The following is a 16,224-nucleotide window of genomic DNA, read 5'->3' as shown; positions in this document are numbered from 1 at the left end:
CTTCCACTTGATAGTTTATCATCTTTGCTTCTCTTTATTTTTCTTTTTGGTAGAATTAGGATAATACCATAAATCAGATAATGTTTTGCTTGTGAAGTACTTAACATTTCCAAAATACTCAACATATTTTAATGGCTATGATGATCATTAGTATTGGATCAGAGTTGGAAAGATTTCTTAAGTATGGAGGTGAGTTAGGCAAGAGTTAAGATGAAGTTGGATTGAAGGTACTCTTTTGGACACTAATATCTTTTCCCTGGTGCATTGGCAACTTTTTGTTTAAATACTAGGCATTACCCCAAGAATCTGACATGGAATTTAACGATAGAACACAAGAGGATGTTCTGGAGCGCCTGACTTATGCTGAGCAGTTGGTGGTAGAGCTCAAAGAAATCATCAGGCAGAAGGACATTCAATTGCAGCAAAAAGATGAAGTTCTACAGGTACCATGGTTTTTTACTCTTTTCTTGCCAGCATTTGATATGACAGACACAACGTTTACTTAGATTTTTCTCTTCACTTAGATTATTGGAGAGTGACTCTTATTTCCCTAATACTGTAAGATGATACGTACCCAAGAATAACTTTTATTATATACTAGATACGTGATGAAAAACCATTTACATATTTATTGTCATTGTTCTGTGACAGGAAGAAAGAAAAGCTGCTGATAACAAAATAAAAAAACTAAAACTTCATGCTAAGGCCAAATTAACTTCTTTGAATAAACACATAGAAGAAATGAAGGCACAAGGAGGGACTGTTCTGCCTACAGAATCTCATTCAGAGGAGCAACTCTCCAAGGTATGGTAACTAGATATACTACACATTTTCTGAGTGGAAAAGCCTCCCATTATAGCAGATCTTCACTAGTCACAAAAACTTATGAAGCTAAAGTAGTACAGCCATAGATGCTATCCTTTCTATTTGAGCTTGCAGTCTAGCTGAGCTCTGGGCCACACACTGAATAAAAGGCCAACAGAAAATACAGAAATGAAATGTGACCTAGACTTTTAGAGAATTAAAAAAGGCCAACAAGACGAGTAAATACCACAATGAAGCATTTATATAGGAGAGGCACATAGTTTTGGAGGAATTTCATCTTCGGTTAGATTAAACTACGTGGTCTATAAGAAAATTTCTGTGAGTTCTGAATTCTTTAATTCAGTGACTGGACAAAGAATATGTCCTCATATGGCCACACTGTAGCAGATTAAAGTTTCATGCATTGTAACTGAATCAACTAGATTGCTTTGGGCTCCCTGTAAGGGATGCTTTCTATGTTTATGACACCAATAAAACAATTTAAGGTCAGGGTTAGAGGAGTAAGGGAAGTGGTACCTTTTGAAAAATAGACTATTGTCCCAATATTCATTTTTATTACTTTTCTATATAGTTAAATCCCAAATATTCACATTAAGTCAGCCATTTAGTGAACAAGAATCTTCAGTTTTTTTGGAGTTTGGTGTAGAATAGATAGAGGCTGGCATATCACATGTGCACACTGCAGTTGGCCTAGACTTAACTCTACATAAGAAATCTGTTTTTGATTTTATTTTTATTTTCCTAATTTCACCTTATTTTACTCCTTCATTCAGTAGTATTCTTATCTCAATGTTTTTAGTTCTTGGGAAATGAGGTTGTAACTGATTTTTTAGGTACAACCCTGGAGTAACTGGTTAATTCCTAGTACCCTGATTAGTCTTTCCTTTTGGGTCTAATGCTCAGAAGACATTACTTTTCCTGCATCAATAGCTTTATTTAACTTCTCAAAGCTTATTTTAGAAGCTTTACTTATTCTTCTAAAATAGCTTGTTTATCTTGATGTCTCTCCCATGTTACTTTGTTTCATCTAACGGTCCCCCTACTATGTTGTTAGATTTTTAAATTACCTATTTTGTCCTCTGCTTTTTTGTTTTGTTTTGTTTTGATTTGATTTGATTTTAAGGTCCAAATCAACACTTGGAAGCTTCATTTCCTCACTCTGTTAAATAAGAGGGTCAAATCAAATGATTTCTAAGTTCTAGCAATCAATCGTTACAGGTTTATACTCTTGTTACCCATTACAGAGCTAGAAATTCTCTGACAAATGTAGTTGAAGAGATGAGGGCAATCCTCAGATGCTTGATTGACTATTATGTAGGAGAAAGTGTAAAATTATTTTGTGTAGTTCTAATAAGTAGACTTGGTTCATTTGAGGGTGATGAATTCAGTAGGGAGGGAGAGTCTTGTTCAATCTCAGGGAGAGAGCTCTTGGGGAAGAAAAATAGACTTGAAAGATTCGGATTTCCCTTACAAGGTCTTGTATGAGGTTTTGCCCCTCATCTAACAGCACCTATGCTTTTCTGAATTCTGTCCTCTGGTTCTTCAAGGCAGTGAGACTAAGTTTTCTATTAAGTTTTAGTCCTGTGTGGTGCTGACTAGTTTTGTCCTGAGACTAAAAAACCATAAAAACGGGAAACTTGGTGTTGTTTCTTCCAGGTATTGACTCCTTTTCAGTATCTTCCTGCTTTTGGTTGCCTTCTAGCATTTTCAAGTAGCTGTTTTTCTATATTGTCCAGAGTTGAGAGCTGTTATCTGAGGGAGAATGAATCTACTAGTAAGTAGCTAACTGGGCCATACTAAAATGGGGGGAAAACTCTAAGATTCCTTCCTGGTTGTTAAGTCAGGTGTTATTTCTTGCTCCCATTTATAAAACTATAATCAAATGGTTATATAGGGCAAGTTAGAGCAAAAGATCAGATACGTGTTAATTATTATAATTCTTTTAAATCAATGACTTTATTGCCTTCATTTTCAGCATGATAAGAGTTCTACAGAGGAAGAGATGGAAGTAGAAAAGATAAAGCAGAAACTCCAGGAGAAGGAGGAACTAATAAGCTGTTTGCAAGCCCAACTTTCCCAGGCACATGCAGAACAAAGTGCACAGGTAGGGTGTTAAGTCACCTCCTAGTCATTGGGTTAGGGCCCAATGGATGACAAATACATTTTTCTAGATGGCCAACAGATACTTATCTATGTATCTGTCAATTTTCTTTCTTCTTCCCTTTCCTTCCCTCACCGACTTCCCTTCCTTCCTGCCTGCATCTAGCAATTTGTGTTTGCCATTCTTGGTTGATGTTTGTGGATACCCAGTGTGCTCTTTTAATATATAGTTTCACGTTTTTATTTCAAAATAATTTTTCTTGAATAATACAGCTTGTGGCATTTGGTCTGGTTTTTTCTCTAGGGACTTCTATTATCTGAATGTTCCTTTGAATCTCTTTAATATTTGTCACTTTTGATTCTCTTTTATTTCTTTCTTCATTTTAAATTTTCTTTTTTTCCCCTTCACTTAAGGTATTCTGTTTTGAGTTTGTTTACTTCTGTGTTCCTTCTTATTTAGACTTCCTTTTTGAAATTTTTTTCTTATATATAAAATTTTTCCTAATTTCAGTCACCTCATTTCTGAGTTTTTCTGATTATGCTATTTTCTATGTCTTGTATAGTTTTCTTAAAATTTTTAACACTTTTTGCAGTTTTAGTTTGTTTTTGAACATGCCTCTAGTCTGTTATTATCACCTTTAAGTATGTTTTGCTCCTTAGCTTTTTTTTTGTAGTAACTTTGTATGAAACTTGACCTTGATCCTTGTTTGTTCCTTATTTTTGTGAGCAATTAGTTTTTCTAAACTTTTGGAAGGAGGCTTGGTTCAGGAAAACTTTACTTACCAGGCCTCTCTCTTTTGTTGTTATTTTTTTTTTTTGTATTGTGTCCAAAGATCTGGCAGCTGAATTTCTGGGATTTCCTGGTTTTCTTCCTCCTGCCCTTCACTTTGGCCTATACCAACATAGTCCAATAGTAATATGTAAGCCACATGCATAATTTAAAATTTTATTGCAGAAATGGGTAAAATTAATTTTACCCTGTATTTCATGTAGTCCAATATATTCAAAATATACTTTTGAAATTAATAATTATTTTTGTGTTATTTTCCTTTTTCCTTTTTTGTTTTTTTTTTTGCATTGTCTGGAATTTGATGTGTGTTTTTAACATTGTATCTCCGTTTGGATTGTTAAATTCTCATTGGAAATACTTCTTCTCTGTTTAGATTTCATAAAATTTCCAGTTGAGAAAATAGATTCCTATGCTCAAGTTTTTCCAGACATACTTAAAAGCTTTCCAGTAACTGAATTGAGGGTGAAACATCATTTTTTCTTATGATCTACATAAGTATCAACTCTGACTGATGCTGTCTCCATAAAGTATTCAGAGAAATATATTACAATATTAGATGAGTGTACAGGAAAAAAATCATTCAAACTGAATGAATCCACTGATAGGCAATGTGTTTATTGTCATACTAGGAACAGCAGGCACACTTGTTACTTACGTGACAATTTAAGAGTATTTGACATTATGCAATAAAGTAAAATATAGTTATTTTTAATGGGAAAATAATTTCTATTTTAATTAAAATTAAATAATATTAATAGTTAAACTCCTCATGCATTTAGACGTGTCCCAAGCCCTCTGGAGCCACATTTGGCTAGTTGATAATGAATTATACAGCATGTGTATAGACCTTTTTGTTCTGTTTCTGTTATCTCTATTCTGCATAATTTTTATTTCACTCATAAGTTTCTTCTTATTTCTGGTCCATGTCTTAGAAGGCAGCCCTGATGAGTCAGTTCTGAGAATTCAGAGAACTAGGTTGTTCTAACCTTTTAGTCCTCCTTTCTGTGGACCCCTTGAATTTGCCCAATATTGGGGAATAAAGAAGCCCTGCCAATTTAAGCCGCTGTTCTAAGATTGGCCAACTGTGCTTTCCAGTAAGAACCTGTTGGCTCTTTGGGGATTTTCTTGTTCTTAAGGCCATTAATGTTGCTCTGCTGCTGCCTTGGCTTCCTCTTGCATAGACTCTAATACCATGCAGGTCTTGTGGCTTTTGGTGGTTTGTTGTACCTGCTTGTATTTTGGGGTTTGTGGATCTACCTTCCTAATTTTATTGGAAATATTGTCCATGGGTTTTTGGTTTTACTATTTAATTGTACTATCTGTTTCTTTGTGAAGATTCATGGAAAAACCACTGCTATTCTGTCTTCCTCTGACAAATAATTCTGATAATTACTTTTTAAAATCCCAGTACATGAAGTTCCCTTTTGTATTGAGTGCAAATTAGAAGGATATGAATAGGTATTTTTGGCAATTAAGAAAGGGAGGTCAAAAAATTGAGTGCTAGTTCTTTTGTTTAAATTTTTTTTTTCCTTCTATGTCTTCAGTCTGATAAGAGTTCAACAGAGATGGAAGAATATTTAATGATGAAGCAGCAGCTCCAAGAGAAGGAGGAACTCATCAGCACTCTGAAAGCCGAGCTCAGCCAGACACAAGCAGAGCAAGCTGCTCAGGTAGGGTCGAAGGTACCTCATCATCATTAAAGAATCACAAAAGTCTAATGGTGACAAGCCAATTTAGATGGTAATTTTTAAAAACTTTAGTGTATAAAAGTATAGTAGCTAGAATGTTAGAGTAGAAATTAGAAGGGTGGAGTAGGGCAGTCTGGGTGGCTCAGCCATTTAGCGCCGCCTTCGGCTCAGGGCATGATCCTGAGTCCCGTGTCTCTCATGAATAAATAAATAAAATGTATAAAAAAAAAAGAAAAAAGAGAGAAGGATGGAGTAATAGAAAAACTTAGAAATGTTATTTATTTTTTTTAAGATTTTATTTATTTATTCATGAGAGAGAGAGAGAGGCAGAGACACAGGCAGAGGGAGAAGCAGGCCCCACACAGGGAGCCCAACATGGGACTTGATCCCGGGTCTCCAGGATCAGGCCCTGGCCTGAAGACAGCAGTAAATCGCTGAGCCACCTGGGCTGCCCAGAAGTGTTATTTACCTTGATGAATTTGCCATAGCTTGTTTTGTAGCTGTATCTTAGTTCTGTAGGCCCCAAATTTGGTTTTAATAGCACACAGAAATTCAGTCTTAGTAATAGACTCCTGTTGTTTGAAGGAGATTGGTAGATAAAACAAAAGAAATACAAATGCGTAGGTCCATTCTTTCCCTATAGTAAAACCTTAATAGGAAGTTAAATTATAATCCGAAGATTACTTAGTATATAATGAGAAAGTGGTATAGGTTACATGATTCAATGTTAAATGGCACTGGTATGTGATATGCTTCATATTTATTTCTGATACCAGGACCAGACTGTTTGGACTGGCATTTTCAACTCCTTCTCTCTGTTTTTCTAAATTTCCAGTTTGACCACCCACCTTTGTATTTTTCCTTTGAGAGTGCTTTTGACTCGGGAAACTTTTTTTCTCTGAAGTATCTTTGCATGATAGCTAATATTTCCCATTGGGTATTTCATTTTTTGACAGCTTATAGTATTAATGATGTTTTCTATCCTGGGAAGCCTGCTGCTGTGTATTCAGTGAAAATTGTATATTTTGAAATCCTTTCACCTCTCAGCTTCTATTGTGTCCTTTTTATGTAAAGCACTATATACAGTGTATGATGGAGAAATACAAAATGTGCTTTTTACTGAGTGGCTTAAATCATGGAAATCTAAAATATAAACATACTAACAAATCCATCGTAATGCAAGCCATTCTGAATAAGTGAATAGCAAACATCAACACAAATGGAAAGTTATTTTGAGAGATGAAAGAGGTTACCATGAGTGTGACATCCAAGAAAGATACATGGAAAAATTAGAGTTTAGGCAAAACTGTGATGGATAGATAATAATCTCAACACGATGGTTGAAAGTATTCCATTTGTGGGGAGTGGTCTGAGCAAAATAACAGAGGAAAAAAAAGAATACATTTACAGGAAAGGATGTGTAGATGCATTTGGCTAATGAAGGATGCCAGTGCCTGTATACTTGCAACACCAAATTGCAGATTCATAGCAATGTCAGAATTCAGATAATCAAAACAAATTATGATTTTCTTCCTACCTAGAAAGAGAGCTGAGGTCAATTCAAGGTATCACAAATTGAGAAGTTAGCAGTAGTTGAAGCACCAATACAAAATGGGCAAGCTAAGACCAGGTCAGCATGCTCAACTACTGATCTTAAGGAAATGAATAAGCAGGTGTTCATCTGCAGATGGCTGCGTGCAATATACACACACCCTCAAAACAAAACAAAACAAAAATGCTGATATTAAACAGCTCTCAATTTATTTCCATTTTATTCTGTTAAGAGCCAGTTACAGATGAGGGTGATCTAGAAGCCTGCAAGTAATGACAGCTGAAAATAACTATCTGGGGAGGTGGTGTGTGTTTGGAAATAAACCAGGTTCTTTGGTAGAAACAGTTCTTTGCAGATAAGACTAGCCAATATCCCTGATGAACATAGATGTAAAAATTCTCAGTAAAGTACTAGCAAACCGAATCCAACAATACATTAAAAAAATCATTAACCACAATCAAGTGGGATTTATTCCAGTTGTAGAGAATTTTGAATAAAAGATACATTAGTTTGAAGTTTGACTTAAAGAGCATGACAATTTCACTGAAGGTTTTAGAGCATGCATGTGCTATTGACATACCTAAGACTTAACAGAAATCTAATTTCATTTTGTAGGCTTAATATTGTAATCTGCGAACTTTAAAAAAATATACCTCTTTTTTATGTAAACATTTCTAGTAACCATGCAAATGTATTTTTTAATCAAAATTTATATTTAGGCTGATTTCTGAGTTTGATAATAGGATTTCTCTTACATTTGGAAGTTACTGTCAGGCCTATCTCTCTTCCAACATTCTCATCCTTGACATTAAAAATTTAATTTAAAAAAACCTATTCTCTATCAGTTCTCAGAGTCTATCTTTGGAGAATAGTGTGTGAGTTATGTTTGTGCAATATTCGGGGAGTGTAACGTGTATAGTTTCTCTGGTGTGTGTCTTTAGTTGAGTTCCATGCAGCAGGTGGTCCGAGAGAAAGATGCCCGCTTTGAAACACAAGTTCGTCTTCATGAAGATGAGCTTCTTCAGTTAGTAACCCAGGCAGATGTGGAAACAGAGATGCAACAGGTGTGTTGCTAAAACTTAGTAGAATGACTGTCATTTGGTTAACATTTAATTAACTGATCACAGCCACTTTTCTACCCTTACATATTGTTCTCCACTTGGTCTTAGCGTGCTCCTTAATTGGCTTCTTTTTGGTGATCGTATCTTCCATTGCATATTAATTATTTTTCCTTGTCCTTACCTTGCCTTTTATGCCTCTAACCAGGTTGTTGGTACTCAAAAGCTGAATTTAATTGGCAAATGTATGTGGTAGTCAGAAATCGGTTTCTCTTCAGTTTGCCAATTGTAGCTACATTAAAGACGTGATCCAAAGCTTCAAATCAATGAAGCCAGAGTAAACTTTGAAAAAATTAAAGTTGAAAAGGAGTGATTTTGAAATCATAAAGTCTTTTATTTATATTAATATTCTTACAAAATTAATTGAGTATATTTTGGAAATTGGCTTCATTGTTTTTAAGTTTATCATCTACTAACTTGAAGGTATTTGTTTTTATTTAGTGTGTTTTTATTTAGTGTGGTAACCAGAAGTGCTCCAGTGGTATTTCATGGTTGATTCATTTAATTGTTTTTGAGTGAAAACTTCTTCCAAGTTCTAAGTAATCCTTTAGAATATACCACTAAATAAAGTTTCAGAATACAGCACTTTTTGAAGTAGAATATTAATATATGCATATATCATTGATTTATTTATCCAACAATTGTTTATCGAGTGCATGTCCTATGCATGAAGCTAGAAGAGAAATGGTTCTTGCCTGCAGAGAATGTTCTCTTCGGTGAGTGAGATATACATGTACTTTTACTTAGGCATAGGACATTGACTTTATAATTTGAAAGGTGGACATTTTGTTTTCTCTAATTACAAAGACTCCCTAATTCAGGGGCTTGCTTGTGTCTCAGTTTAGTTGTTGTCAGTGTACTGGAGAAGGTATTTTTGGAGATTCTTTTTTGCTGCTCGATGGGAAGCATGGCATGCTGGTGTCCCATTCTTTAATCTGTCATCTTCAACATCCAAAGACCTTACGCACACATCTACATGATATTTTGAAAGGTAATCAGTAAATGGTTCTCACTGGTTTAGCATATTGTATCTAAAACATTTCATTCTCAGAAATTAAGAGTGCTGCAGAGGAAACTTGAGGAGCATGAAGAAGCTTTACTGGGCCGTGCTCAGGTTGTGGGCTTGCTGCAACAGGAGCTAACTACTGCTGAACAGAAAAACCAGGTACTGCCTTGTGATCTTTACTGCCTGCCTTGGGAGTGGAGTATTCGTTCCTGCTTTATTTTTATTTATTTATTTATTTTTTAGAGAGGGAGAAAGGGAGGTGGGAAGGAGCAGAGAGAGAGAGAGAGAGAGAGAATCTTAAGCAGGCTCCATGCCCAGGGCAGAGTCTGACCAAACCACCCAGACGTCCCCACTTCCACTTCAGTTTCCTAGGCAGCATGGATAAAATGGTAAGCCTTCTGAGAATTGATGCCATTTATTCATTTTTTCAACAAATACTCTGTGCTTAAATGGTGGTGATACAGTGATGAGCAAAACAGGTATAGTTCCTTCCCTGATTAAGCGTGCATTCCACATCTTTCATTGTGGCTGTTTTTCTTTGTGCTTTTAGGTCTAGGGTCCTAACTTCTCTAGAATGTCCTACTGTCCTCTAGTCAGTTTCCTTTCTGTCATATTGCTCTTTTGCTATCTCAGATGGTTCTTGTGCTTGATGTACTATCCCTTGTTTGTTTTGGTTGATTCTCTGTTGGCTTGAAATAATTCATCATGGGGATCCCTGGGTGGCGCAGTGGTTTGGCGCCTGCCTTTGGCCCAGGGCGCGATCCTGGAGACCCGGGATCGAATCCCACGTCGGGCTCCCGGTGCATGGAACCTGCTTCTCCCTCTGCCTATGTCTCTGCCTCTCTCTCTCTCTCTCTGTGTGACTATCATAAATAAATAAATTAAATAATTTAAAAAAAAATAATTCATCATGCAAAATTCCCTGAATCTAAAGTGATCAAACACGATGTTTTAAAATCTTAATTTTTAAAATTTTTCCCACTAATTTTCTCTCCTCTCCTCTATGATCCCTTTCCCTATTTTTTATATTCCCCATATGAGTGAAATTGAAAATCAGAGAGGGTGACAAAACATGAGAGACTCGTAACTCTGGGAAACAAACAGGGGTAGTGGAAGGGAAGGTGGGGGGGGGGGAATGGGTTGACTGGGTGATGGGCACTGAGGGGGACACTTGACGGGATGAGCACTGGGTGTTATACTATATGTTGGCAAATCGAACTCCAATAAAAAAATATACAAAGAAAAATTAAAGTTTTAAAATCTTAAGCTCAAGTATCCCATCCCATACTGTCATTCCCTTTCTCAGACTGGCCTGACCTTCATTCTTATTGAAATCACCCAATCTTTTCACTTTGTTCCTCTGGTATATTAGTTCTTTCCTGGCCTCCCTCCTTTCCCTGTCTGCTATTGACCCATGTTTGACCATTTGGACTACTCTTTTATCAGCCCTTGGATTCCCGTGACCTGGTCTTATCACATCAAGTAGCCAAATACTAATGTGGCACTGGTGAGAAGTCCACATTCTCTGCTTGTTCATCTGGGTGCTTCATGCTGTTGGAGAAAGTCATCTCCTCAATTTTCAACTCTCCTTGAAGAGGACTTTCTTGCATTGAAACATTTTCCCATATCTCCCATCCTAATAAAACCTATATCCTGATCCCAAGGCCTCTGGTCTCACTGTCATCAGGCAGCTGGGTTCAAGTCTCAGTTGTGCCTCTTAACTATTTACTATAGAGTTACAGCTCTGTGACTTTTGGCAAATTTCCCTTCTTCTCTGCTCTTGTTAATATAAGTATCTCTCTCATGGCCTCTGCCATTTTTGTATTATAATTATCTGGTTAAATGTGACTGCCCCACTGAACTCTTGAGTTCCACAAGGGCAGAGACTGCATTCATTCATTCAGCATTTATTGATCACTAGGTCCTCAATACGACATGTACTGTGCTAGGTGCTAAAGAACAGTGGTGATAAAACAAAATCCCTTCCCTTATTGAACTTATTTTATAATGAGAGAGAAAGTAAGAGATAATGGTACAAATAAATACGTATGAATATAAATTGTTAAAAGTATCAAGAAGCAAAAACAGGGTCTTATGCAGTTGTAGGTTAGGTCCTGAGTGTCAAATCCCTTGCTTTACCTAGAAGAGGCACTTCACTATGCTTATTGAAAAGAAAGAATGAACTTATGGCTCATGAGGCTTTGTCTTTTTTTCTTAGGTTCTCTCTCAGCAGTTACAGCAGATGGAAACTGAGCATAATACTTTAAGGAACACTGTAGAAACAGAAAGACAGGAGTCCAGGATTCTGATGGAAAAGATGAAACTTGAGGTGTCAGAGAGAAAATTATCCTTCCATAACCTGCAGGAAGAAATGCATCATCTTCTGGAACAGCTTGAGCAAGCAGGTCAAGCTCAGGCTGAGCTACAGTCCCGGTACTGTGCTTTGGAACAGAAACACAAAGCAGAAATGGAAGAAAAGATCTCTCACATTTTGAATCTTCAAAAGACTGAGCAAGAACTACACTCTGCCTGTGATGCTCTGAAAGAGGAAAATTCAAAGCTTGTCCAAGATAAGAGTGAACAGGCATTTCATTCAGCTCAGGTCATTCAACAACTGGAAGGTCAGTATTTGATTGTCTTTCAAGTCCACTGTCTAGCACCTGAGTGGCTTCTACTTCCAAATTTCTGGGATCTGTGAATGACATCATTCAAATGAAAGCAAATTCAATTGAAAGCAATTGAATCAATAGAAGAATTAAGAAAGGCATCTCTTCTGAGCTCTTTGTCATTTCTCCTGTCTCTGGCCGAAATTACAATCTGGATTAATATTATGATTATTGGGCACCAGGGTGGCTCAGTGGTTGAGTGTCTACCTTTGTCTTGGGTTGTGGTCCTGGGGTCCTGGGATTGGGTCCTGCATCAGCCTCTCTGCAGGCAGCCTGCCTCTCCCTCTGGCTTTGTCTCTGCCTCTCTCTGTGTCTCTCATGAATAAATAAATAAAATCTTAAAAAATATATTATGATTATCATTATAGTATATAGAAACTATTGATAATGATGTGTCATATGTTAAAAAGAATAATGTGTGAAACATGAGTGCAGTCTCTAGGATTCAGTGACTGAAATGAGTAGGGTTTGAATCAATTTTTGGAAAACTCAGGCTAGATCTAGATGCATAGGTAGGGAGATTGATTGCATGGAGCCATTTTTACTTTTCTTTTTTTTTTTCCGTTTTTACTTCTAAAGATGAATCTGAATACTTATAGATCTTTTTTTTTTTCAAGGAAAAATTTTATCCTTTAAGATTTAATGAAAACTTTATTTTTTTTTTAATGTTATTAAAGTAATGCAGGGACATTGAGTAGCTTAGTTGGTTAATCTTACTCTTGGTTTCAGCTCAGGTTCTGATCTCATGAGTCATGGGATTGAGCCCCACATTAGGCTGCTATGCTCAGTGTTGAGTTGCTTGGGATTTTCTCTTTCCTCTCCCTCTGACCCTCCCCCACTAGAATGCACATGCTCTCTCTTTCTCTCTCTCTCAAATAAATAAATAAATCTTAAAAAAAAAAAAGTAAATCTGGGCAGCCCCGGTGGCACAGCGGTTTAGTGCCTCCTGCAACCCAGGGCGTGATCCTGGAGACCCGGGATTGAGTCCCACGTCAGGCTCTCTGTATGGTGCCTGCTTCTCCCTCTGCCTGTGTCTCTGCCTCTCTCTCTCTCTCTATCTCTGTCTCTAAGAATAAAAAAGAAAAAAAAAAAGTAAATCTTTAAAAAAAGTAAATAAAGTAATACATGCCACTAATTTAATTCTAATACATTGACATATATTTAAAGGAAAGATTTTAGGGAAGATTTAAGTTAAAGATCTATATTGAGGAACCGAACTTTAACCAGAAAGCCTTGAGGGGCATTATATAGGAACAGTGTGTTACATTAGCACACTGTCCTCTTGAGTGGACTGTGTACCTGTTTAGAGTTGTGCTATATTGTCTCAATGGGATTCGATGAGGAGTGAAGAAAATAGAATTTAAAAATACTAAAGGCATTTTCAAGGAAGAATGACTTTGTGAATGATTCTAAGCCTTTTTTATTTTACGTTTTAAGGAAGTGGTTTACTGAAATGCCCTTTGGTCCCTCAGAGCATTTAAAACATGTCATAAAAACATGTTGTCATTGGCATCCTCATTTTAGTTAACATAACTGACCTAGAGTGAACAGCATGTGCTGTATCTCTAGGAGGTAATAGCTTACCACGTTTTTAGACTTGTAGTAGACATCATTTCTATTTACTTACTTTGTTTTCCTTAGATCAACTCCAGCAAAAATCCAAAGAAATTACTCAGTTTCTAAGCAGACCAACCTTGCCTAAACATGAAACAGCATCTCAAGCTTCTCTCCCAGATGTTTATACTGAGGATACACAGGTAATGAAATGTATACTTCTAATGAATGTGATCTGTCTTTGCTGTATCATACTTAGGTGCTCTAATGAGAATTTACACCAGAAAGTAATAAAAGCTTTCTTTTAGCCAGAAAGTAATATAAGTCTTTTCTGCCTGATAAGATGCTTTTTTGGAGGCGATTCCAGTTGAAAGGAATCATGAAAACCATTAATTTAGTGTCTCAAAAATGGTTAATGAGAATATAATAGATAACAAGCACCATGATCTCAGGAACCTCTCTGATTCTAAGGTCTTAGAATTCCATATTGAAAGTAAATCATTGTTTTTGATCTTATAATCCATTTTCTCAGCTGAGAAGTCAATTTTGTTTTTGGTAGATTGAAATTTCACCACCTTTAATGTATACAATTCAGTCTAACCAGACTTAAAAGTTTATTATATAAATCATAATCCTCCCATTAATTAATTAACAGTAAAAACTTTAACTGCCAATTAGCTGTTGTTTGGTCAGTATATTCTCTTTTTCTCCTCTAAAAATCTCTATGGGAAGCTAGATTATAATCACCAGAAGATTGCTTATAGAGCATGATTATCAAAACAGAGTGAGTTTGATGATTTTTATTGGCTAGTGTCAAGCTAGGATAACTGGATTTATTCATCTCCATTATAAAATCATACCCTTCTGAACTGACAGACTTACTGACCAGCAGAGTACCATGGTTCCTGGGCAGTACTGTGTAGCAGTACTGGTTTCTAGTACTTCTAGAATTTTTGCTTCTTGGTTTCTAGCTTCTAGGCATTCCAATCTCCTCTATTCTCAAAATCACAACTTTTTCCTTGAATGTTTAAGAACATATTTTCAGTAATTGCAAAGAAATTGAAAGAATTTGATACAAAACATGTATATAGACACTATCTAGATTCTATCAACATTTTACTATATTTGTTTTATCAAAGATCCATTTATCCATTCACCAGTTCATTTTTTATGTGTTTCACATCAAATTGCAGAAATGAGAATGTTTTTCAGCATGCATGTCATTGACTGATTTTTAATATTAATAGTTTTTTCTTTTGAATTAAGATTTATAAACATGAAATGTATAAACATTGAGTGTATTATTCATTGATTTTTGACAGATGCATACACCCGTGTTACCCAAATCCCTATCAAGATATATTCTTATTACCCTACAAAGTATCCTCATACCCTTTCACAGCCAGTCACATCCTAACCTTCTAGAGCTGACCAGTGTTCTGTTTTGTCACCATAGATTAATTTTGCCTGTTTTACAACATAATGTAAATGTAATCATGCAATATATATACTCTTTTGTGTAAAGCTTCCTAACACCCAGCATGTTTTGAGATTCATCCATATTGTTGCATATATCATAATGTATTCTTTTATATTGCTGAGAAGTACTCCATTTTGTGAATATTCTGCATTTTCTTTTTGCATGACTGTGCTATAATTTCCTGTTGATGAATACCTGGGCGTTTTCATGTTTTGGCCATTATGAATTAAGCTGCTATAAATATTCTTGTACAAGTATTTGCGTGGACATGTTTTCATTTGTCTCCAGTGGATCCTAGTTGAGATCACTGGGCTATAGAGTATGTATTTAGCTTTCTTTTTTTTTTTTTTAGAAGAAAGATTTTATTTATTTATTTATTCATGAGAGACACACACACACAGAGAGAGAGAGAGAGAGAGAGAGAGAGAGAGAAAGGCAGAGACACAAGCAGAGGGAGAAGCAGGTTCCATGCATGGAGCCCGATGTGGGACCCGATCCTGGGTCGCCAGGATCACGCTCCGGGCTGAAGGTGGCACTAAACCACGGAGCTACCCGGGCTTCCCTGTATTTAGCTTTCTAAGAAACTGGCAGATCATTTCCCAAAGTGGCTGTATTATTTTATATTCCCACCTAAAGTATATGATTTGATATTGTCAGTTTAAAAAATTTTAGCCATTCTAATGGGTGCATGGTGGTGTCTCATGGTTTTAATTTGCATTTCCCCGATAAATGATGTTGAATGTTTTCTCTTGAGATTCTTGGCCATTTGTATATCTTCTTTTGATGAAGTGCCCTTTCAAGTCATTTCTCCACTTAAGAAATCAAATTCTTTTTTTTTTTATTATTGAGTGGAGGGGATTCTTTATATATCCTGAATACTGGTTTATTTTCAGATGGTTGGTGACTATTTTCTCTCATGCTATGGCATACCTCCTACTCATATCCTTCATGGTATCTTTTAATTAGCAGACATTTTATAATTTTGATAAAATCTATTATTTTTTATGGATATAATTTTCTGTGTTCTAACTATGAAATTTTTGCTTAATAATGCCAAGTCATGAAGATTTTTGTTTTTTTCCCCACAACCTTTATGGTTTTAACTTTCCCATTTCAGTCTCTGAACCTCACATAAATTTTTGTGTGTGGTATAAGGGAAGGGTCAAGGTTTATTTGGATTGTGACAGTTTTTGGCTGTTAGAAATAAAGCTTCTATGAATATTCTTTTAGAAATATTTGTTTGGACCTATGCTCTCTTTACTCTCAGAAAATACCTGGAAGTAGAATGCCTGGATCACCTAGGTATTTGAGAGGTTTTAAGATGCTTCCAGGCTGTTTGCAAAGTGGTTGTACCATTTTCCATTCCCATCAGCAATGTATGAGAGTTCCAGGGATAAGCCTCACTTGGTAATGATATATGACCCTTCTATTTTGTTAAATTACAT

The 16,224-nt window shown here is 36.0% G+C and overlaps 2 protein-coding genes across 10 annotated transcripts in view; one reads left to right on the top strand and one right to left on the bottom strand.

Annotated features, from left to right (window-relative positions):
- GOLGB1 (golgin B1) overlaps positions 1-16,224 on the top strand; it is a 97,524-nt gene that overhangs the window by 27,686 nt on the left and 53,614 nt on the right. For 6 of the 9 annotated variants that reach the window (XM_035709854.2, XM_025475721.3, XM_035709847.2 and 3 more), the window contains 8 exons: positions 291-443; positions 652-804; positions 2,801-2,929; positions 5,260-5,385; positions 7,897-8,019; positions 9,125-9,238; positions 11,298-11,700; positions 13,387-13,502. In XM_035709854.2, the coding sequence (XP_035565747.2) occupies positions 291-443; positions 652-804; positions 2,801-2,929; positions 5,260-5,385; positions 7,897-8,019; positions 9,125-9,238; positions 11,298-11,700; positions 13,387-13,502 (1,317 nt within the window). The remainder of the gene's footprint in view (positions 1-290; positions 444-651; positions 805-2,800; positions 2,930-5,259; positions 5,386-7,896; positions 8,020-9,124; positions 9,239-11,297; positions 11,701-13,386; positions 13,503-16,224) is intronic. The other 3 variants (XM_035709852.2, XM_049105512.1, XM_035709849.2) reach the window with 2 other exon arrangements.
- The window catches only part of EAF2 (ELL associated factor 2), a 189,162-nt gene that overhangs the window by 149,842 nt on the left and 23,096 nt on the right, over positions 1-16,224 (bottom strand). The window lies entirely within an intron of this gene.

Source organism: Canis lupus, chromosome 33, assembly GCF_003254725.2.
Source record: "Canis lupus dingo isolate Sandy chromosome 33, ASM325472v2, whole genome shotgun sequence".
NCBI lineage: Eukaryota > Metazoa > Chordata > Mammalia > Carnivora > Canidae > Canis > Canis lupus.
Note: the sequence above shows the minus strand (reverse complement) of the source record. Positions and strands in the feature narration are given on the sequence as shown.